Below are 24,770 nucleotides of genomic sequence, written 5' to 3' on the forward strand. Positions count from 1 at the left end.
GGACACCTACAGCATGGCTTGTAAGATCTGATAGAAGGCATATCTATAAAATAGTGAGGCCTGGTTTTGGCTCACGTGTTTCACACTCTCTTTTCCCCCCTGGGGAGGCTTGACTCCCGTTCTTGGGAATGGCTGAGATGTCTGAGCAGCCAACCTGGTCTTGGAGCCTCCCCCAGAAAGCGGAACAGTCCAGTTCCTTTGAGATGAGTACTTCCGAGCCTAGTGGAGAGAGAGAGACTCTTCTGCATTTAAACAGAATGATTTACAGGTAAAGGAGCTTGCTTAGCACATGACTTACTTTACATGCAAAAGTTATTGGGGATTACACTTTTAATGCTGGTTTTCAGCTGCAGACAGAGAGCTCCTACATCTCCAGATTTGTTCCAGCTCCTTGTTTGGGGCCAGGATTTTGTTCCTCTGCACTCGCTGGCTGCTGAGGATTGCTCTGCAAGGAGGGCTTTGGGGGACTTTTTGCACAGAGATTGCTTAAACAGCCAATCCTTGCTCCACTCACCCCAGCGAAGGAAATCCTGTATGAACTGGAAAGTGTTAGAAAGGATTTAATGAGATTATCATGAACTGTTACTTCACAAAAAAAAATCTTAAACCCTCAAGCAGCTGTACTGTGTAACTGGGGACAGGTGAAGGAATGTGAAGGACTAAAGAAGCTGTCTACTTATTTAAAGAGGCAGAGCCAAGGGTTTTTTTTTATGTTGAATAAGCATTTTAGCTAGGAAAACACAAGCAAACAAAACGTGCTACCAGAATAAGGGACACTGTTGAAGTCTTGTATCTTCCAGTGTAAATTTATTGTTAATAATATTGCAGAAGTGAGTGATACTGAAATTAATTCTTGAGAATTCAGTAGCACAGTGGACTATGCAAGCTCCTGTTTGCCTTCAAGTTCATCATACCAGTAAGGAGTGACGCAGAGAGGTTGTATTTTGCCCTTGCCACATTAGGGACTACTTTGGAGTTTAGATGTGTCTTCTGTTGTAATACAAAGAATTGGTAGCAATGGAGTGAAATTTGGTTGTTGGTTGATTTTATTTTGAGTTGTCTTTTCATGTGGTTTGTTTTTTTTTCTTTTTTCTAACATTTGCTTGTGGTAAACCTGTAAATACAGCTGAGATTTATTTGGATGCCAAGTACTGCTTTGACTTTACGACACTGAAGTCATGAAATGCATCTACTTTCTGTGTGTTTGGTTACTTCTGTGATCTTTGTGCACCTGTCACTATAGAAAAGTTATAAATAGTGGGTGTGTATTATGGCATTAAGCTCCCTGGAGGTCTGGGTACCTAAAGCCAAGTGTGGTTTTAGGTGCCATTGTGGTTCTTCAGGGTGATCTGCTGTGAAGTCCAACCCACAGAACAATGTGATTGCAAAGAGGAACGTGTTGTTTGCTGAGTAAAAAAAAAAGTTATTTCAACTGGAAGTTGTTAACCAGTAAGAGGTATGGGAATAAAAAATATCCTCTGCAAGAATTTAGTGTTGGATTTATTTTGGCAGATGCCTATCTTGAGTTTGTAGGACACTTTCCAAATCCATCAGACATGCATTTAAGGTGGGGGATGAATCTACATCCTTGTCCATTTATTGCTTGTGAGAATACCTTGGAGGCTGAAATGCAAGCTGTGGTGGAAGGAACTTCTGAAACATGAAATTTTGTACTGGTACAATACTGTACCAAGAAACTCTGCTTTAACTTACTTGGTGAGAACACTTTATGTTTTAAAAGCATTGCCTATTACTGTTATGCAAGTTTAAACCTGTTAGTGTAATTTTTCTCAGTTATAAAGGAAAATTTACAGTAGAGTGGCTTATTGGTGTAGGTTTAACCTTGGTTTTCCACACTTTCAGATTGGCATGTTAGCTGTCATTATAACCACCTAGAAAGATCTCACCCAGCAAGGAGATGTTCAGTTTGCCTAATAATGTACCAGGCGGGAGTCAGCGTGTGCAGAGATGCACGTGCATTACTTAAGCTACCTAACGGAATGCCGAGACTAGGACTGAGCCCATCTGTCCTCGACCCTTCTTCTGGCCAGATCAGAGGGCTAAATTTAGGTTCCCAGGTGGCAAAACGAGCTGAAGAATAGCTGCCAGCTCTGCCTGCAGCAGGCAAGTGGGTTGGTTCCCAGGGACAAGGGCTTTTGGCCCAGGTTGTTTGTGGATCTCATCTATGGATGAGAGAGGAAAACCCTGAAAAAATAGTATGAATGATTAAAAGATTTTTTCTGAGGGCAGTTACAGCCCTCTCCTTGTTCTCCTCCCCTCTCTACCCAACCATCAAGGTAAACCATCCATCCCTGTTGGTGTTCCTCTTCTGTTGTCTTGCAGCCTTATTCTTTGGCATGTTGAGAGGGAAAGGAGATTTGGGAGGCACAACTACTCCTGCCATGCTAACCAGGAAGGCAGTAATAAGCTACTTCTGGAACTGGTTTTGGATATTTTAGGCTTTGGAGGAAAGAGCGACTTCAGAGAAGGAAAAAGTAATTATCTAAATTAGCTTAGATCAGAAAGAATCAAGCAAAGCTGCAAGAGATTTGCTAAAGTGATGTGAGTAGGCAGATTAAAGCAATTTTGGCAAGTGCACATTGTCAAAAGCAAAATACTGGTATATTTCCTGGATGCTGAATTAACTCTGGGTACAAAAAATATCCTTCATGTCCCGTTGAACAAGTAAATGGAATCTTCTGCTTTGCACAGTGAGAAAAGCAAATAAAACTTACTTCAGCCGGCAGATAAAGCTGATTTCTGAAAGTGACCACGTGGTTCAGTGAGTGCCACATCAGTTGGGGAATACTGTATTCGGATCTGGCCATCTCAGCTCACTAAAAGGTGCAGCAGAAATAGGTGGGTGACTAAAATACGAGATGAACTATCTCCTAAAGGAGCAAGGAATTTAAAATTTGGGGGCTGTTTAGAGAGGACTTCAATAAGAGGAGACAGAAGAAGGAAAATAAAATAATACATGTAAAAAGAGGAGGCAAATTGGATTTTTTCCATTTAACCTTTTACATAATAAAAGACGGGAGACATCCCAATGAAATTACAAAGCAGTGCATTTAAAAAATAATAAAAAAACAAATACCTTTTATTGGAGACAGGAATATGGACAAGCTGAGCTGTTGGTCTGCCCTATTGTGTCAGTGCAGCGATCACTACGTTATATGATCTTTTGGGGTTGCCTTTAGCCTTTGTATCGACGTGCAGTTTTGTTTTGACGTAGTCTGAGACATCTGGGCACAGTCTGCTCTGGCTCAACAGCTGAGTAGATACAGCCACTGTGGTAGTGGGAGCTGCAGCAGATAAATGGCTGTGGGGTGCTAAGCTGTTTGAGCTGATTGTGGCTGCATGACTCCCAGTTTGTGGGGGTAACTGCTGGTTGTAGTACCACAGAAAAGTCTGTGCAGGTTCTCATTGCAATATCAGGCACAGTGTGATAAACACCTATAAATAATTGTTTCTGGTTTAAGTCAAATGCCTGTCCAAGCTCCTTTAACTTTCCTAAATAGCCACCTTTTACAAAGCTGCCTCCTTACGATGATTTATTTTACTGAAACTTGTAATCCAAATGCTGTGTAGCCAGGATCTTGCTAATGAACACTTCAGTTAAGACTGAACACAACTTTATAGACAGGGCACTTGGGCTGAAATCTCAGCCTTTAGTGAGTGTCCTGATTCCCACATGTGATGAGATGGATAGTTTGCTGTTTGTATTTTAAAAAGAATATGTTGCAACCCTTGATACACAGCCACAGTGGTTTCTCACTAGGAAATGTCTCTCCTGAAGGCAGTGAGTGTCCAAACTACTACTGAGAATGGCCTAAATAAAAATTCAGAGAAACTGATAGTGGATTTCCGTATGCTATCATCTTGGATATATTGTCCCTTTTACTGGTAGCTACTAGATCTTTGTCTGTATGAAAACTACTTCCTTCTCAATATACTTTACCTGTGGTTTAATCCAAAAGTCTTTTCACCTCTCCTGACAGTGTGCTGCTGCTTTTCTCAGGGATCAATCACTTTTGACATATAACTGAGAAATAAATGGTTTTAAATTGGAAGGAAAACCTCTGACAAACCATCTCTGGAAAAGCAGCAGAACTTCCCCATGCATTATGCTGTGAACTGATCTCCCAAATCGCAGCAACAAGCCCTCCATCACTGACAGCATCTAAACCTGAAAAAGAACACACAGAACTTTTCAGAGCACCCTGTCCAAGGCTTTGGTTGGTGAGTGTTTGCACTTTGTACTTATTTCCAGTCATATGAAAAAAATGCCTTAGCTCACTGTTACTCCTGGGCTGTCCGGCTGTGGAGAGCAGAAAGTTTATATAGTGTAAGTAAGTTTCAGTGTTAACAAACATGTTCTAGCAAAGAAAATTGTACCTTGTTTTGAGAGTCATTTCATGTTGTCTACAGATACAGGGAATAAAAAAGATGTTTGAGAGCTAGGTATGATGGTTTATTTAGGCTGTTTGTTTCCATGAAAATTTGCAGTCTGTAGAGTCTGTTTTTCCATAAGGATGATGCTGTATGAGAATTTAGACTTTATAAATTAAGCTGGGCCCTGCTGGTAAGTACATTTCTGAGCAACATGTACATCAGCTGCTGTGTGCTCTTATTTCCTCCTGACTCTCATGATTTAAAATAAACGTGCAGACTGAAACAGAAGGTTTACAAATCTAGTTTTAATTCTTGTGAAATCAGGAAAATCTGAGCAGAGGTATCAGTCTTAGCAACAGATGAAATGTTTCAGTGGTTAGTGATGGATGTTCAGAATATATTCTTTACAAAAGCATGCATTATTTGAGGTAATGAGAGTATTTGTGTATGATGAAAAATAGGTTCATGAGTTCTTAAGGATATGATTTGCTTTAAACATGTTTTAAAGTTACTATGGTTTTAGGAAATATTTTGAGAAATTGCTCAGTTTTTGTAAATACGTGGCAAAAATAGAAGGGGGTTGGTTGGTTGGCATTTTTTCATTTGTCTTAGCAAGCCCTTTGAGCCCTTTGTTTACCTTCCCTCCTCCCTACAGTCTCCCCCCCCCCCACCCCACCCCAATTTGTTAAAGATGGATTGTTGCCTGTGGTAACTGCAGAGAATTTGTTGAAAAGCATGATTTTAGAAGACAATGGGCCCCAAATATACTGTGGCACAGCTTTAAACTTTATTAAGTCTGTCTTGGACTATCCTCTCCTCTCTGGAGTTAAAGGGAAGAAAAGTTTGGCAGCCTCCATGCTGTGAGTGTGATTGATGCCCAGAACATCTGAGGGACCTTTGTGTCCAGCGTGCTCTCCATGAGTGCATAATGTGTGAATGCTCAAATAAGGTCAGCCCTTATCAGATGTAATCTAGGCCTGAAAGCAGATCAGTGGTGACAGTCATACCCCGTAAGCGCAAACACAAATCATCCTTGCATGCTTTGGACAAATTATGTTTTTTTTTTCCCTCCTTGCTCCTGTTTTACCCTTTCCAAATGGGGGGAAGGTGACAGAGGGGAGGGGAGACTTTGGCAGATCTCTGGAAGGAGAAAAAAAGAAACAAACCCCAGAGGAATATGTGCCTGGAATACTAGACAGTCCTTTAAGCCAGGCGGCAGGGGGATGGGGTGGCGAGGCAGTGGCAGTCCCTGTGCAGGGCCTGGGGTACGCTGCTCAGTGTGGGGCTGTCAGTGGAGCACCCTACAGGTGGAGCAGGGTGGAAGAGAAGAAACTGGGGCAAAAGGGTTCAACTCGCTTCTCCGGAGCCTTTTTAAGAGTCTTTTCAGAGATTTCTAAGCACATCACACCTTTTGTTTTCTGCCTGTCCCTGGGTTTGAATGGCACAATTTTTCAAAGTTGAGTGAAAGCATCTTTTTATTCTTTTTGAGTTTGTGCTCCACAAGTGGGGATGCTGTGTTTGAGCACAAAGCAAGTCAAAATATTAGAGAATACTGCCTTAAAGAATTCATTTCTGCCAGCTTTTGTGGAGAAAGCAGCAGTAAGCAGGTTTTGTGTAAGGGAAGAGCCTTCCATATGTGGATATTACTTACTGTAGTTTAAATATCGGATTATTTTTGTAACTAGGAAATAAAAGAGAGCAGCAATGAAATGTTAATTTAGAGTTTCTTTATTTGTGCTTCTGCTTAGAAAAGGATTTTAATAGGTGAAGAGCTTATACAGAGCACAACATATATAGGAAAATAGCGTAATTAGCAGGAAGAACTCAAAGATATTGTTATATAATTGATGACATTAATAACTATGGAAACAATGAAGTCATTGTTCTATGATGTGAAAATATTTTTTCCACATTTATGATAACTTGAAAATTTTCTTTCCATTTTCAGAAATACAATGTCCCTATCAGGGCAGTAATTTGCAGTGGTTTTGCGTGCTTACACACTCTATATGAGTAAGTGTGCAATATTGACGTATTCCCCAGGATTGAGGGGAAGATCCATGAACACTGACAGCCTGCCAACAAACCCTGTAATTACAGCACCTTATTGCTTGCTTCATTTATTTATTTTGCTTTGTGCAAAATACCTTGCTGCTCATTGAAAATGCAGAGTGAAAAAGATTCCTTAGTTGCAGTTCACACCTTGATCTCTGAGGACATCAGAGAAACACAACCAACCTCTCTCTTCCCTTTGCTTCCCATCACTGAGCTGTCACTTCTTCATTAATTTGTGCTTTCTTTCTGGCCACTGTCCCAAAGAGGAATAATACCCCCTGATATCCATATGTACTGTATGGATTTGAAGGGAAACCTAATTTGAAGAAAGAGGGGCATCACTGACTTTGTCTAGTAGAGTCCTCTACCATCCTCACCTAATAAACAACTATTAGGCACCAGGGGTTAACACTGATGAAGAAGAACTGATGAAAGCCAGTAACTTTACGGCATGCTCAACCTTGGCTAACTTTTGTACGCCTACTTACAGATCTCTGGTTCTCTTCAGTGAACCAGAGTAGCTAACTGTGGCTATCCCAGCATATGTTGATTTAAATTGCCAAGGTATGGTGCATCTTTCCAGTCATATTTGAGGTTCTTCCCACTTGTGTTTGCTTTAGTCTGCACAAGGAGCTCTGCTTTTTGTTTGTTTTTTTTTTTTTTTATGCATTGGTTCTGCTGGCATCCTAAGAGCATTGCAGTTAGATTCCCCATACTTCAATGGCAGTCTTCCAGATTCAGTTGTTTGCAGCTGTGAATTCATCCAGTCCTTTATGGCCCCACAGCTGGAGCTTGTGGTGTCTGTTCCCTGAGTGTCCAATATAATAGTATGCTTGCATTTTGTAGTCAAAAAGGTCACAGGAGTGCCATTCAGTGTTTGATGTAGCAAGAATGGTCTGTTCTGTAGCGTTTGTTGAAAAGTGTCTGATATGTGGCAGTTTGGGATTTTTTATTTCAGTAATAGAAGCATTTAAAATGGTGCCAGTAGATGTTAAACCGTTACTTTAAGGGATCTTTGTGTTGTTTACGTGGGCGCTTGTGAAGGAAACATCAAGCGTGCTTTTTTAAGACAGTGTATAGGTTAAATATGAATTTTAATACCAAGAAAATTTTTCCTTTGAAAACTGGTATGTATGGAGCAAATCTGTAATCAAGACTCACAGAATCATAGAATGGTTTGGGCTGAAAGGGACTTTAAAGATCATGTAGTTCCAGCCCTTCTGCCATGGGCAGGGACACCTTTTAGTAGACCAGGTTGCTCAAAGCCCATTTAGGCATTACTGTGTTAGTTTCTTGCATTTATTGGAATTAAAACACGTGAGAAAGACTGACAGCTTTTATTCACATAAAAGATGCATTCCAATCATGTGCATAGGAATGTATGTCTGTGTTGCATTGTAAAATGGTGTAGAAATCAGGCAGGTAATGGAGTTTTAAACAAAAGGATGAGGGAAGGAAAATACATTTTTGTACATCACTGGGAAGATGAGAGTAATGCTCATCACATTGGTGATAGCTGCTCAAGGCCTGGTTTATGGACGCTTTGGCCAGATTACTCAGTCACGTTAAGTTAAATTCTGTCATTACTAATCGTTGTGTGACAGCTGCTAAACGGCCACTTCAAAGATCTCCGTGTTGCTAAGCATCATCAAAGATGTGGATCTTCCCCAGAAAGCGTCTGGGGGTTCACTTTTTTCAGAGCCAAATACCATTTGAAGTGTGATAGTGGAATTTACCCAACTGAGATGCCAGACTTCCATTAGCTACAGCAGTCCAAACTGAACAAACAGCAGCAGAAACGAGATAATGAATCACAAACTCTACTTTTCTCATTCTTGTAGATAGAAATAATAGTGCTGACATTAATAATGACTATATATTGATATGCAGTTGATTTGTAAATACCTAGTTTATCCCCGCACTTATGTTTTTTGATCATTGGTAGTTGTGCGTCTCTTATTATTGTGGTATGTTGGTCTGTAATTTTACTGTTGCATTGCTGTATTCAGTGCTTTGGGGATCCCACCTGTGTTATGTTCAAGAACGTTGCTGTTTGATGCTGTAGAAGTTGTTCCGAAGACTTGTTCTGGTCCTAAAGGGCAGATGTATAAGTAGGTTATTTTGTGGGTTTGCAGCCACTGACATTGCTAGCTGAACAGCCTTTCTCTGGGTACTGATCAGAGTCGGTGTATCAGTTGAAAAGGGCATTTTGTTAAGCAAATATCAAGAAACAGTTAATGCAGAAGTCTAATAATCCTACCCCTATAGCTGGGGTGGCTTTCATTTAGTGCACCCAGCAGAGAAGTGACACAACTGCTGTGCATGTGTGACCATCAGGGGTGAAGTTAAATCCGCATGCACGCCTGACTCAGTAACAGGCTTATAGGGAAACCATGCACTGCACATATGTTGAAGCAGCTCATTTAGTACTTGAGGAATGATACCAGCTTAGAAAGTGTTTCTAACAGTTGTCCAGCGAAAAGCTGCATGGAGGGCGCCTTATCTTTAAATGCCGCCGTGCAGAAGCGGAGATTTCTGTGTTCCTCCTCTGTTTCTTTCACTCACTGCTATCGCTTGCGAGCACTTTCTGCCTGTGAAGGGGTCGCAGTTCCCGAGGCGCTGGTGTTGGTCTCTTTGCAGGCGGAGGAAACGTTTGATGTGCGAAAGCCTAAAGCAGTTTGACGTGACGACTGCGGCTTCCTTGTGCGGCTGGGGGCTGCCGAGGCAGGGGGAGCCGAGAGGTCCCTCTCCCGGCGGCGGCTACCCCTGGCCAGCGGGCTCCCTCCCGGCGGGCACGCCGCCGCCAGCCCTGCCCCGCCGGGAAGGAAAGGGAAAGGGGAAAAGAAAGGAGAACGGGAAAAAGAAAGGAAAGGGGCGCGGCGAGGAGAGGAGAGGAGAGGAGAGGAGGCGGCCGGGCCGGCGGCCATGGGCCGGCGGGAGGAGCGGGGCTGGCCGCGGCGGCTTTGCCTGCTGGCGCTGCTCTGGCTGCGCGCCCGAGGTGAGCGGGGTTGTACGGCGGGGAGCGGGGCTGCCTGTGGGAAGGTGCCTCAGACGGGCCGCGGGAGAAGGTGTTCTGCTCAGGACGGTCATTTCGGTCTGGTGGGGTGATGCCCCATGGGTCACGGAACCAGGCAGCGGGCGGGGGGTGCTCAGCGGCTGCCGGCGCGGTCTGCGGCTTGAGACCACCTGCACGGCGCGAAGGGGAAGTTTTAAAGCGACTGTGTCGCGTTCAGTCTGCCTCTGGAAATCTGGAGCGTTCTAGGCTTATGGGTTTGGTAACTTGTTCTTTCACCCTTTCGGGGGGGGGGGCGTTCAGTGGTGACTGTAGCCCAAGAAACGTTGTGCAGCTTTCGTGGGAGGACCAAACTTTTTCATACTTCAGTTTTAACAAGAAAGCATCACGCTAATTGTAAGTGAAAATAATGTATTTCTCCATCAGGAAGTAAAAATTTGGCATAGCTAATAAGAAACGGGGGCACTAATTAGCACTAAAGACAGATTGTAATAAGGCAGAACTTTGATTGACAGCAGGGTCATAATAGTTTCATTCGTTATGGAGACTGAAAATAAGGAAGGTGTATTAATTGGTTTGAAGCATAGTTACAACTGTTGCATTTGAAAACAAGTTCAGGATGCAGTAAAGGAGATGGCATTTGGGGAGTTTATGATGCTTACAGGAGTGTGCTGCATTCACGCACTGATTTGGAAGAAATGTGAAATTACTGTCGTTCTGTTAAGCTTAATTTAATGAAACACTCTTGACGTTTTGGCTTGGATATTTTAATCATGAGGCCATTAGTTAGCAAGCTGAGGATCACATCTGAAAAGGAAAAAATATATGTACAGCAAGGGAGGTTTTTCTTTCTACCATAAATTAGTCAGTTCTGTTAACAAAACAGATAAACTTTCTGTGACCTCACCTACAACCCTTCAGCATTTCTGATGTTCAGCCCTCCAGAGTTTGTGCAGTGCTTGAGATGATTTTACGCTGGCTTCCTAGTAACACGTGCTAAAGCTAAGGGGCAGAAGAAACAGCAGTAATGTTTGCGTAGCCCATTTGTCCTGAAGACGTTCATGTGGTGGGAAGCAGACAGGACGCGGTGTGCATAGGAGCAGCTGGACTTGGGGAGAGTGTGGTTGATAGCTGCAGAGCAGAATTAAGAGCCACAGGTGGTCAGCAGGAGTCTGTACCAACTGTAACAGTGCATACAGTTCAAATTCACACTTGAGTTTCTTGATCTATCATTTTCTCCTTAAATAACAAGGACAGCTGGACTGATGTTTTATATCTAATGTTTGACCTTGTTTCCAGACTTGACTGCAGAAGCTGTACATGGGGCATAGGAGTGAGCATGCTGCACATTTTTGCATGGGGTGAGCAGATCTTACAGACTTTAGGTGATGCTGAAATGTAATCCAAAACCATTCACTCGTGCTGATCTTCCTAAGTGATACTTGTGTGAAGTGTGGGCTCTGGACAAACCGCAGTCACACCTGAACGACCAGCCCTGTATATTTTTGCAGGGACCCTTGGTATTCTGCCAGCACCCTCTGCTGCTGAAGTGGGGAGTGCAGCTGGGCTGCATCAACTCCCCAGAAACCAGGAGTTCTGACTCCAGGAATCAGAAACGTTTCTGAGTCTTAGTAGTTTCTCTGTTCCTTTGAAATAAAAGGGGATTCTTAGATTATCTTCAGTTATCCATGCGAAAATAATGTGCTCCTAAAGACACTAAGAATCTTGGTGTGATGACCTTAAAGGAAATCAGGTGTACTCCAACTAAGGAGCATCTGCAAGGACATAAGGCAGATCTGTAGGAGAAATGCAGTAGGTTGCTGAAAGATGCACAGAAAACTTCTCTTGTCCGGAAGAGACCAAGAGTTTTCCCTCTCTGCAGGATTTCAAAGACGAGCATGCAAAAGTTATGCCAAAAGATAAGATCCTTGGATATTGCATCTTGTCAACAGTGTCAGTTGTCAACCACAAGCGTCAGTAGGAGATTCCCAGTAGCATGATTTGAAATCTCGTTGCTCATGAGTTGGCAGTTTGCATTTAAAATATGTTCTCAGCTTCCTGGCAGTTGAGAGTCAAAACTTTTTGTGATTTTTGAGCAATGTACAAACTTTTTAGGAAGTGTAACTAGTGGCTCGTTCAGGAGAGGATTTTTTCCCTTCCAAGGACTGTATATTTCTTGTTTGCCCGCACTGCTCAGAAAGCAAGAAGCTTGTGCTGGGGAATCTTTGCCAGGGAGCCCCCATGTGGGTTCCCACGGATGCTCTCACCAGCTCCTTGGACTCCTCAAAGATACTGAACAGGAGGCGGAATCCAGCCCAAAGCAATTAAAGAAAGACAAAGTGCTAGCAATTAGAGTGCATTAAGATAATTTTAGGAACTAAATCCTTAAAAAAATCCCACAAAGCACCAGCTTGTAAAGCTATGCGTTGTATAGTGATATTCTTTATGGTTTTATTTCTTGTTGAGTTACATGACTGTAACACTGCTTTCTTCCACCCTTTGGGTTATGGATCAGAGTTCCGTTGCTATAGGTGGTTTCAAGGCAGGAAGTTGTTATGAAAAGGAGCTTAAAATCTAATTAAGAGGTCTTCTAAGTAATTCAGTCTGTGCCTCAGGCCAGGAGCAAGGTTTTCTAAAACCATATTAGTTCTAGCTTAAATTTTCGTAGTAGGTGCTTCTATTCTTTCACTTCAAAGCTTTTGTTTCGTTGCAGGATGATCACAGTGGGGACATGAATTATTAGCCTGTGGAGTCTGCCTTTTCCCTGTTTATATGTATGGGGGATGGTTCCACATGATTACTAATATCAGATACAGTTATATCATTAATGTATTGGCAGATTTGCTCTGGATATAGGACAGGAAGGCAATGCCAAGAGGTTAGCCTCTCCCTCTGACATGCATATGATGTTTGTTACCAGTATTTGACTTCCCTTCAGTGATGAGGGGCCACAGGTTTCTAGGCAATCAGTTTCAGCACCTCCCTAGTCTTACCTCTAGAAAAATTGGTCGTCTTTGCTTCAGTTCAAGCCCAATTCTATTTGTGTGGTCTTGAGTGTCTCCAGTTACCCTTTCTGACCTCTGCTGTGGACAATATAGATTTGGCAGATTTTTCTGTCTTCCTATACTACCATTGGTGGCATCCCAAGAGGAGCCATAAATAAGCATCTTCCCAGTAGACACCATCACAGGCCTGCCCTAAACCAGTATGTGGAAATCACAGAAAAGTCTTTCTGAATGGAAGAGTATTGCATTCATGAAAAAAATGGGGGAGAAGGTATGAGAAAACTGTGCAGGAGCCAGTTGTATCTTCAAGGAGTTGTCAAATGCTTATGTCTCTGGTGCTCTCTGTTGGTATATGTCAGCATCATGCTGTGGAGTGACATATCAGCCTATACAATTAGTAGATACAAAGCTGTAGGGACTTTGAGTAGATGCAATTGTTAATTATTGTTGTGATCTGGTAAATATATAAACCTGATGTAATGAAATTATTTGGTATAATTACTTGTCCTACAGTTCGTTGCTCAAGGGATTTAGCAGGCAGTACTGTATTTTGATTCAATCCAGAAAAGTTCATGTTCACCTGCTGGTCTAACTGTTGCGGGGTGAAGTGCCAGGCCTCCACCTCCTGCCTCTGATGTGTGTTCCTCCAGGATGCTTTTTAATGCTCAGAGGCTTAAAACTAAAAAATCTGGGAATTAGGAGATAGGACCTGACATTGTTTGCCTTGTTGAAAGCTAAAGGATGATTTGGGAAGCACAAGGATGGGGAACCTTTGGTAGCTATATGGTGCAGTTGTACATCGTGCGTTTAAAGCAGTAATTTTGTAAGTGTAACCTGATGCTGGTTACCATATGGCAGAATCCACTGAAAGTATGAACCCAGCTGCTAAATGTATAACCACAAGTGCGTGTTCAAGAGTTTTAGACTGCAGCTATTATGTGGCATCCCCAGCTATTAATCTCTCACTATTAATCAGCAATAAAAGCAGCTTGTGGTGAGCATCACAGATGCTTGAAATCTAATCTCTTCAGCATCATACCTGCACAGAAGATGGCAATACTAGGATTTTTGCATCCTCTGTTCCCTGCCTCCTTGTTTTTTCAGTAGATACAGTTCAACTCAGGACATATGAAGCATACTTTGCACCCACTTGTTCTGACCTGGAGTTTATCACCCACCAAGTGTCAGGTCCTCAGCTGTCTGGCCTTGACAAAGATACTGGGTTTGAAGGCCTGACCTGCTTTGCAGTTTGGCAAATGCTTCACTTGTGTGATTTATTTTTTTGAATGCCTTTTGTTCCATATTCATTGCTAGAAAGCAGAATATTTAAGTGGAATGAAACTGGATGTGCCATGTGTTAGCCAAAGTAACCTGAAGTGTTTACTCAGCAGGTTACTTCAAACACCTGTATGATTTTAAACTTAAATGATCCTTTTAAGACTGACAGGTCTACTCTCTTCCTTGAGTACTTTGCAGAAGTGGAGGCTTAACTCCTAAAATACAACAGGACTAGTGCATCAGTTTGTTATCTATACCAAGGTTAGTCGTATCTGTTTACTAACTTCTGTTTGCAGCTCTACTATTTTTCAGTATTTTATGCTGCAAACTTGACTGCAGGGAGATACCTTCTAATGCTACTGATTTTGATGATGTCTGTTTGTGGAGTTACTGTGATGTTGCAACAGTACTGACCATCTACCAGAAAAATTTTGGACTGCTTCAGACAGAGCATGTTTGCCTAAATACAGCTCAAAACATTCATGCTAAGAAAGCATATTGTTCTTCCTCTGCTGAAATGTGTCTTTGCATTAGCTTAGCAGTATAAAAAGGTACCCGAGTCAGCATATAAATATCTTGTGAAAAGGAAATGGGATATTTGTTGCTTCTCTTTTCAAAGAGAAATGTTGCTTGCTGGGCTTCTCCAAATAAACTGATGTCCTTTGGGACATTTCTGCTGTCCTGGCTCATCCAGTGGCTCTGTAACGCACTTGGGAAGCTTTTCAGGAGCATAAGGGCAGTGGGAACTGTTAGATTAGTCAATGTTCCTGCTTTGCTTAAGTTAATGGCCTTACAATTTCTGTTTCAAAAGTATTTAGCAAGCCGCAAAGGGAGCTGCAGCCCCTGTGTTATTAATCCACAGAATAAATATTAAGCTTGTGTATTTTGCCTTGCTAAGAAGATCACATCTGTGTGAATTAAGTAATGAATTAAGTTGTAGTTCTGTATCTCAATGGGTATTTATATGAGGTGGGATTTTGAAGTGAATTCTTCTGGGTTTCTCAGTCCCCCAAAAGAGAGAGAACAGCACCTTGAAAGATTGTGTCACCCTTTCTAACATGGTTAGGAAAAGCTAGGAAAAGAAAACCTGATCAGGTTCTGTGGCAGCACTTACCATACCAATAACAGATCTGCTGAGACAGTCAAGACCTGAACCATGGAGGGAGAGAGTTGCTAACTGTGTTTGGGGATTTTATGCAAGATGTTTGTGATTGGAAAAATTGAGATGTTTAGTGTTTCCATGGCTTCACTTAATTTAAAATATTAAATTAATTGTGCTTTCTGTTGCTCTTTTACCACATTGACCTTTTTTTTCACTGCTTTTTTGAGGAAGCCAGTATAAGCATGAAGTTCTGATGAACACATAGTCTGAAGATGTCTCAGAATATATTCATTTGCTTAAATATCTGATAGCATTCCCTTAAACGTATAACAGGACGTGTTTTGTTCATTGAAGCAGTATTGAGTGTCAAGGGCGTGGTATCATTACGCAGAGTACTGCATGTGATTTGAGTTTTTTCCCAGCCTTCGAAATACTAAACTTCTGGTGAATAAGGAGTAAAACATAGTATTTCATTTGAGTGTGTTGTTTATAAATGTTTGATACACTGGTGTCCCAGACTATATTTGTGGTCGCTGTTTCTGGAATGAGTGGTTTGGATAAACGCTAAGCAGTCTGCGGGAAGCTTAAGCATCTCAGGAACTCCATGAATACCACTGCTATAGCATAACCTAACCTGGTTGGGTGAAAAATGTGTTTTCCTGTCTTCATCTGAAAAAGTGATTTTTAGGCTTACTGACATGCATCCTGCAAATATAATTTTCATAAATATTTCATCTCTTTCTTATGCTCAATTTAGTCTATCAAAGCCACACGGTGCAGTAGACATCTGGGATTGTGCTTAAGCAGCTGGGTTTCATTTGCAGGAGATTTCTAGCAAATTTCTTTTTCTTGCCAACCACAGAATGTCTTGGTGACTGTGCAGTAGCACTAGGAGATTCAATGCAAGTGACATAGCTTCAGAAACAATTTGGGTTAGTTCTTTGCTTTACCTGGGTTTGGTATCATCTAAGGCGTTTGAAGGGCAGCTCAGTTTTGTGTCTGGTCAGCCTAAGAAATAAGAGAATGTTTTTATTTTCTAGCTGTGGCAACTTCTATACAGAGAGTGAACCATTTCAGCAGCCAGCTGGATTTTCCTTGCGCAGAAAAAAGGACAAAAATCTTATTCGGAGATGTAATGATTAACAGTCTAATTCTACATGGACATATGTTGCAATTAAGCAACGTGTGTATTAAATAAATTATTAATTAAATACACTCTGTAACAAATTAAGGGAAAAGCATTTCTCACACTTCTCAGAACAGAATGTACAGTGACAAGAGTGTGAGCTTTATCTCCTGGCAACTCAGTTTTATTAGAAATATAAGGCAAGCACAAACATCATGTGGTGTTTTTCCTCAGTGTTGGCTGTAACTGAGCATGTCGTGGTTCTTTCTGCCCAAATAAATGCTGCTCACTGTGTAATACTGAAGCTCTTACCAACCAAGATGTCTCAGCTAAGTAATGCAGCATCTTTGTACAGAGCAGAAGTATCTCACATCAGGTTGACAGAAAGTTGCCCTCCTGAGATGTGACATTCTGCTGGGTGGATTAGCTGAGTCTCTCCATTGTAGGAAAATCCAATGTTCTCTTGGGACTTGCTCTGATTTATTCTTCGAGTGCAAATAAGCTGTTGGAAGCTGAACCAACAACATTTTTATATTTAAATCTGAAAGCATATTGATTAGATCAATATGACATTATACTAATCTATTTTCTATTGCAACGAAGTAACAAATGAAAACTCAGTATTTTATATAAGATGTGAAATATATTCTGTTTGAATAAGGGCTACAGAGTAGATTTTGTTGAATGAATGATAGGTGCCTGTGGGAAGTCACTGGCTGAAAATATGACTGCAGATGAAGAAATAACATCACTGCCTTCTGAATCTGTCATTACTGACTTAATTTTGCAAATAAGGTTAGGCTTTGGGAGCATTCTTTTAGCTCAGTTTTCAAATAGCTGTCTGGAACATCTCATAAACTATGTTATTTGTTAAATGTAGTTTTCTGTATGTCCTCTTAGCAGTGCACTTGTTAGTAGCTACCTGCAGATGTATTTTATTATTTTTGTTGCCTTGTAATTTGGAAAATAAATAAATATATACTAGAAGGCATCAGTAAAAGAAGGAAAGTTAAAAATTATCTGTAGTACTTATGGGTTTTGTAAAATTTTGTATCTGCTTCTGCCGAAAACAGTTGTAAGAACATTTCTTCCCTTTAAAAAAAAAAGAAGGGCAATGAAAAATTCTGGCTATAGCCATGATAAAGGAAATTTAAAGATGGTTCTTACTGCAGATAGGGATAGCACAGTTGAAGTAGGTGTTTTAGCTGGAGTGTGAGAGTTAAACTGTCTAGGGAGAGGCTCGTTCACACTGAAAAATTTGGGCATGGAATTGCTGCTCTGTATGAAATAGAGAGGCCGGTATGGGTAATGGCTCCTCCTTAGTAGTGACTGTATTAATGTACATAAATTCATGTTTCCCGTAGATTACTGACTCCATGCAAACCAGAAAAAGAAGTATAGTTATATTATGATAGCTGATACTATCATTGTGTGTGGTTATTAACCACCGTTACTGTGTGGCAGTTTGTTTTTTGAGGTTTTTTTTTTAATACTTGTCTTAAGCTGACTTCTCTCTGGAATGGAGGGAGACGCTATGCTTTATAAAACCTGAGGATTCAGTTTGGACTACGCGCTGTGGTTGTACTTTGGTATAGTGTTTTTAAATATAATACTGTAACTGTTATATAAATCACTCAGAAATTATTCTTGGGGGAGGGAGCTATAGATTCTTTCTAGCTCTGTGGGCATGCACTTGAGTCATGTACATGTTTTGTTTAATTACAAAATAATACAACCAAAGAAGAGCAAAATAAATCTCATAAACAAATAAAATGGAATGCCTGTAAGTCATGGAAGCATGTAAAGCTCCTGGGCAGTCGTTTATGTAAAAATCTAACCCTTGTAACTAAGTTTCTTTCAGCCCCAAGAAGGGGCTACCAGACACATTTCCCTTGAAACAGATTTGTGTGCTAAACTAGCATCCCACTGCCAAAAGTGTTTAAGTGAGCTTCATGGCATATCCTTCTGTTACAGAGAAAAATGAAGGCCTAGCTGATATGAAAAGAAGGACAATAAATTCTCTCTCAAAGCCACATTGTTTTTAACAGGTGAAGAAGCTCCTGTTTTCCTGCAGGTTCTGTAGGCAACGTGTTTGCAGTGTCCTCTTCCTGTTTAGAGAGCAAGAAGGGAATGTATTCTGTAGGTTTACAACCATGGGCACCAGCGCCCACTAAGAACAAACACTTCCACCTGTATGTTTTCATGTCCTGATGCTAAGGTGACATTGCTTCTTTTGGGAAGCACCTCCATGTTTTCAGTGGGCAGTTGTTAGATGGGTGTTACATCAGAGAAGGGCTGCAGTGCTGCTGTGGACATGCTGACAAGTGGTGGGCAAATAGTGAAAATGAGAATTGATGAAAAAATTTCATGCACCATGAGTGGTGCCCTGCTGTCACTGCTCTGCAAGCAATACGTTTCTGCTACTGGGCAAACACCTTCCGTGCTTGGACTGGAAGAGCTAGAGGAGCACTTTGGTCCTGTGGTTAGGTTTAACACTTTTGTCTGACATTAAAATGATTTTTCAGAGCTAACTAAAGGTGTTGTTGTAAATCTTTGTTGTATTGTTGAATAGATCTAAAAGATGCATAGAAATTTGTGCTTCTGAAACTATTGGCTAAAATTACAAGATTTTTCCTATTGTGTGAAAACATGAATGGTTTTTAAATTTTCAGTGTTTATCAGCAAATTATTTCTTCTAGTGTGGGGGGTAAAATAAGTCATAAACAGTGTGAAAAGGAACCATTAAACCCAGCATTGCAACCATTTGGTATAAAAACCTCCCCCCTCCTCCCGCATGGCTGCCCAATTTCTTTTGTCTGTTTAATATTGTGTCTTGGTAGTAACAGGAAAAGAGGACCTTACTGAAGGAAATAATATAGCTCATTTTTCTGAACAGGCATTTTTGTGTTCGGTCCCCTAATGACCTTTTAAAGGTATAAAACCAGAGTGGGAGTTAAAAGCCTTAAGTTCATTTTGCAGCTTTGTAGTGTAATCCCACTTAGATGCACAACTGATTTGTGGATCCAGATCCACAGAAGTTCTGTGGTTGAACCAAGTTTGTCTGATTTCAGTGGGAGTTAGGCACAAAGATACCTTTGTGAATCTGGTCTGCTCTCTTGTTTCACCTTCTCTCCTGCTAAATGTAAATAATAATGCAGTCTGACTCCGTAGAGCTGTTTACGAGAAACATTAATTGGGAGCAGCTGTCTCCACTGGTGACAAAGGCCATAGAAATATTTGTAGACATATATATATATATATAAACAGCAACACACTGTTGCTGTTCCATATGCTGTACCAAATGGCTTTCAAAATCTGAGTGGTCCTTTGGCAGCGTACTTTGGATATGAGCTAGTTTTGTGTTATTTGCCCATTATTTTTCTCAGGGCAGCTTAATCTTAAATTAATATCGAAAAGAACTTTCCCTTGCAGAATGGCAAAGAGGGTTTTGTCATTCATTCATTTGCTTGTCTCACAGACAGGATCTTCACTTGTGTGGTGAAGGCAACCACGTTTTGGCCTCATCATGAGAACAGTAGGAGGGATGTGATGGACAGGTGTGTGTCCCAACCTCAGCACTCCAAATTGAATCTGTTAATCTGGTCTCCTGCCTGATGTGAACCAAAGAATTTAACAAAGCACTTAATGCACCCAAATTAGTATGCTTTAGGGAGAGTAACATGACAATTTAAAAGAATTTATAGATCTAAAATGATGGCAGGTCTCCTAACACTGCCTGGTAAGTTTTATTATTCAGAGCATGTCTTGCTACACAAGCCCAAAACTGGATGAAAATACCCTTACTAGTGTTGCATTTGTCTGCATTTCTATTGCACATGCAACCTTCGTTTGACCTCTGTGTGTATGCATTACTGTTACTATCTGCATGATTAGCTTTTCCGTTGGACCTCTGCTTTCTTCCGTCCAAAGGATGGGCAGCACTTGCTTAATGAGTCCCTATTCAGTATTTTGGTTTAGTTTCATTGTTCAGTGCATGACCATCACCTTATTTATGTTGTAAATATGCCCTTGCTGAGGCCATAATGATTCATTTCCTCACATTTTTTTCCTGAGACATCTATCATTTTAGTATCTGAATGTTCATTAACTCATTTTAGCTTCACAAACCCATGTAGTTAGAGACGTATTTGTCCCCCACTTTGCAGATGGAGCACTGAGGCAGAGGGCAGTTCAGGCTAGAAGATGACACCCAGGCTTTGGTTTCACATTTGGGTAAAATCAGCCTAACTTAGCATGAGTGCAGCAGTGTATACCTCCTTGTTGTTGATCTCCCTCTCTGTATGTCCCCGGTACTTACGCAGCTGTTAGGTGGAGCAAATCATTAACGTGACTGCAAAATAACCCCACCAAAACAACAGGTAAACAAGCATTTCTAATGTTTGGTTGGACTGTCTCTTTCCATGGAAATGTGTGCTGACATTGGCTAAATCCAGTTGTGAAATTTCACTGTTGTTCTACCATGTGCTTGGTTTTGAGGCACTTTGGTCTTGATCTTTTGGCACTTGAATCAAGGTAAAGGATGGCCTTCCTGACACCAGTGGTACTTGTGAGTGCTCATAGTGCTTGCTGATTAGACACTAGATTTCCAGGTTGAGCACACAGAAAAGTAGAGCAAAGAGCTGAGAAAGAAAAGAGTGACTTAGATGGTTCTGCTGGCCTCACCAGTCAGATAGTGCTGGGGAAGACCTATCATGGCGAAGTATGTAGTTTCATTATTCTGAGATAATTACTTTTTATTTTCCTGTTTTCCTACTTTTTTTTTAATTCACGGTTATTTACCTTACCTACCTTTCAGATTTCTGGCAAAAACTGAAAAAAAGATTCTGTAGGCAACAATAAGTATCCTTTATTAAAAAAACCTGCAAAAGTAACACTAATTCAACTGTCTCCTATGTTAGTGGGTGGTTGGGTAAGTTGATGATTTTTTTTTTAAGTCTGCTTCTAACATATTGTGGTTTTATGGGCGATTGTTTAGACGTGAAAAAAGCAAATGTAGAACAGAAGTCCTGTCACTTAGTGCTTACCCACATTGTGCCAGAGCATGGTGCAGCACGATGACCGTGCATATCCACTGCACAAAAGTTTTCCCTTGAGTGAACAAAATAAGTGGCACAAATAATAGGTTGCAAATCTCCATGTGTCTAGCACTTGGAAGAGACAGGACATTTTGCAGGGCTTTGTAGAAAGATTTTTCTCCAGAGGAGAGGTGAGATTTGGCAAACCAAAGTGCTTTGCTGAGCTGCAGAGAAGCATTCAGTGACTCTCATTTCCACTCGTCTTAATTGTCCACAACCTGTTCACCTCCTTGCTCCAGTTTGCATAGTTCCAAGTGCCATGGTATCATAGCTCTCTTCTGCTGCTTGTCAGGCTTATCGGTTTTACCTCCACCCATTCTTCTCAGCTTTGCAGTCCAGCTTGGTGTGTTTCCTCTACCCATTCTGACTCTGCATCAGATCTGCCTGTGTTTCCAAATGCTGGGACATCATCCGCTGTGCTGTTGCACAGTCTGCTATAGTTTCAGGCAGACAGGAATCGAGGCTGCTGGAAAAGTCCTGAAGAGTTGGCATATTTCCTTTGGAGGTGATGTTGACAGAAAATCAAACTCCTCAGGTCCCTGGGGTCTGAGTTAGTACAGTCTTGGGGGGATTACTGTTTTATTATGTGGTCAAGCTATTTTCGAAGGAACAGTGAACAAATGCACGCCTGATACAAACTCCTTCACTCATAGGTAAAGATTTTGTTTAAGGAAAAGTTAATGGAACCGCTTCATGGAATTAACTGTAATGCTTCAAATTGCATTTACTATAAGCCTGTAATATTGAAATGTGTTTGGAAGTCTCTATGTCTTTGTGCCACTAGTAAGAATATAGATCTTTAAGGGAAAAAAAATCAGTCTATGCATGCTTTGAACATTTTTTCCTTGGACTCACACTCTCAGTATTGTAGGCGTAATAGAAATCAAAGCTAATGGCAATGTTTGCATCCAAGCTCTGAATGTCAGTTTAAATGAACAGTGTTTTTCTTCTCTTTTTGGAAATGTTTCAAATAATGCTCAGTATAGCACTGGAATGGCTCATGCTTTGTAGGCTTTGGAGTGTGATTCACTGCTTGGGTTATAGTGCCTTCCCTACCATTCATTTCGACAGGAGGGAGGAACTTGGTATCTCACAGGATCAGGTTATTTGGATGGTTTGGTATCCCTACAATGCTTAACACCACCTGGTAGAGATTTTTTACTTTGATATATATTATAGAATAGAAAAAGCTGTTTCTTCTGTTGTTAACAGTCAGTTGTCGGGTGTTTTAACTCCGGGAGGGTGTTTCTTCTTCTTTACCACTTTCATCCCTTCATTCTAAGAAAGGAATTTTTTACTCAAGCAAAGCATGGCCTTTACCTGTCAGCAGCTGGGAGAATGAGGATTAAGTTCTCTAAACAAAGCTCAGCACCCTTGTCAGGTCTCCAAAGCCATCATAATCAAAAGGCAGGTTTCAGGTGAAGCATTCTTTCGAAACACCTGCATGTGCTTCCCAAAAGACAAAGCTGAACACAGCATCCTTGCAGTTATTGTGCTCCAGTGGTGTGTCCAGAGCTGCCTCTTTGGAAATTTCCCCTGCAACTCGGTGGACACAGACCGTAAAGAAATTCAAGATATTTCTGCTATGTTGTGAGCACTTCGTGTATGTTTCCTTAAGCTCCTTGAGAAGGTGAATGAAGGAGCTCTTTGAGTTTTTTTCTCCCTTTTTTGAAGCATTCTTTTGCCTGTTAGGAATCCAGGCTATACATAGAATATTGTTAGTAAAACAATGAATGGGGGAAAACACAGTAAATTGTATTGTTTGTCACGACTTTGAAAGTTCAAGGCAATTTATAAACTAAGTAACTTTGTATTTCAAACTATTGATTAGTTTTTTTTTGGAAAAAAGGATTGTGTAGATGAAATTTCACATCTTCCAAGGCTAATGGCATTAAACAATTAAAGATTTGGAGACAAATGTGATATGGATTGTTTTACTTGAAAAAAAATATTTTCTTGCCTTCATTAAAAATAATCTGAGGGGATAAGGAAATATAGGTAATGAGTCACAGAGCAGTTTTTAATGTTGCTTTATTCCCCTGAAGTTAAGCTATCCTGACCAAAGAAACATTTTTTCTTCCGTCTGGTGATGGTGGTAGCAGTCTGAATTTCAGACTGTCACCAAGACTGATACTATAACTGATCCAACCTCTATTCGTAATCCGATGTGAACACAACAGTGAAAACAATATGGAACCAAATTGTTGGAATCTTGGATTTTCAGTAACGGCATTATCTTGATTATGTTGATAAGAGCTCTGTTAAGAAGGGATCTTTACACTTGGTGGGCAACTAACGGTGTTACAGTGCAACCATAATACATCTTTTATGAGCATTAAATTGAAAGATTTTGGGTTTAGATTGTTTTCTCTTTTGTTCATTAAGCCAAGTTAGAATTTCTATGTCATGAAATAAAAAAAAAGTGAAAGTAGATTAAAATGGTTTTGATGCTTTTAAAATGAAGAGGTTTGGATTCAATTTTTGAGTGAGCTGAATTTGCGTTTTGGGGTAAATTTGTTAAAATTGTGGCAAAGAATGACAAAAAAGGAAGTTTGGAAGGAAGTTTGAGATGTCTAGCCTGTCCCGCCACCTGAAGGCACATTTAACTCTACCTAGGCAATTTCTGACAACTATTTGTGTAACTGTTTTTTAAACCTTTGGGAAGAGAGGTTCATTCTCGTACCTCTTTAGGCAATCTGTTCCCATTCTTAATCAGACTTTTGAAGAAAACGTGATTTTCTGAATGTCTGACATCTCAGCGTTAAAATTTCAGCCTTGGTTTCCTGTCCTGTGCAAGTGCGCATAGAATCCTGGAATCATAGAATAGTTAGGGTTGGAAAGGACCTTAAGATCATCAAGTTCCAACCCCCCTGCCATGGGCAGGGACACCTCACACTAAACCATGTCACCCAAGGCTCTGTCCAACCTGGCCTTGAGCACCACCAGGGAAGGAGCATTCATAGCTTCCTTGGGCAACCCATTCCAGGGCCTCACCACCCTCATAGTAAAGAATTTCCTCCTTATATCCAGTCTAAACTTCCCCTGTTTAAGTCTGAACCTGCATGGAGCAAGAGAACATTTCATCTTTCTTTGCAAAGTCCTTTTACTTATTTCAGAGCTGTTACTGTGTGTCCCTTGTCTCTAATACTAAACAAACCTTATTGTTTTAATATTTCCTCGTAAGTTATTGTTTTTAAATTTTAGAGGATGCTTCTTGTGCCTTTCCAGACTTTTTTTCACAAGTTCTTGTCCTGTGGAAGTAATGCTGCCCACTGCTCCTGAAGCACCTTCCTGGCTCTGAGCAGGAGGCTTGTTTCTCCTTTCTTACACAGAATAGTCTATGAATATGGTAACTGCTTCTTCATAAATGATTACACTGATGACTTGCATTAAGTCAGTGACCCACTGTCTGATGCTGCAGGTTATTAACTAGCCGTTTGTTCTCCATATTGTATTTGTGCAGCAAATTATGACAAATCATTATTTGGACTTGCCCTTACTGAATTTATGGTGTGTCAGAAACGTCTCATATGGATTTATCACCAGGGCACATTGTTTCTGTTGTTAATAATTGTTGCTATTTTTACAGATGAAGTAGTTTGGGGTCAGATTGAAATTGCAGAATATGAGAATTAGTGGGGCAACACTTGAAAGTGTGTCAAACCTGTGAAAGTAAAAATTACCATTACCGAGATCACTT

The 24,770-nt window shown here is 40.8% G+C and overlaps 1 protein-coding gene across 3 annotated transcripts in view; it reads left to right on the plus strand.

Annotated features, from left to right (window-relative positions):
• The window catches only part of BMPR1B (bone morphogenetic protein receptor type 1B), a 150,188-nt gene that overhangs the window by 64,455 nt on the left and 60,963 nt on the right, over nt 1-24,770 (plus strand). The window contains exon 1 of one of the 3 annotated variants that reach the window (XM_062637633.1): nt 9,342-9,448. The exons of the other annotated variants lie outside the window; for them this stretch is intronic. Within the exon in view, the coding sequence (XP_062493617.1) occupies nt 9,376-9,448 (73 nt within the window). The 5' untranslated portion in view covers nt 9,342-9,375. Of the gene's footprint in view, nt 1-9,341; nt 9,449-24,770 lie in introns of those variants that run through there. 3 annotated transcript variants of the gene reach the window in all.

Source organism: Pezoporus occidentalis, unplaced genomic scaffold (assembly GCF_034315485.1).
Source record: "Pezoporus occidentalis ecotype Australia unplaced genomic scaffold, CSIRO_AGI_Poc_V1 ctg53, whole genome shotgun sequence".
NCBI lineage: Eukaryota > Metazoa > Chordata > Aves > Psittaciformes > Psittacidae > Pezoporus > Pezoporus occidentalis.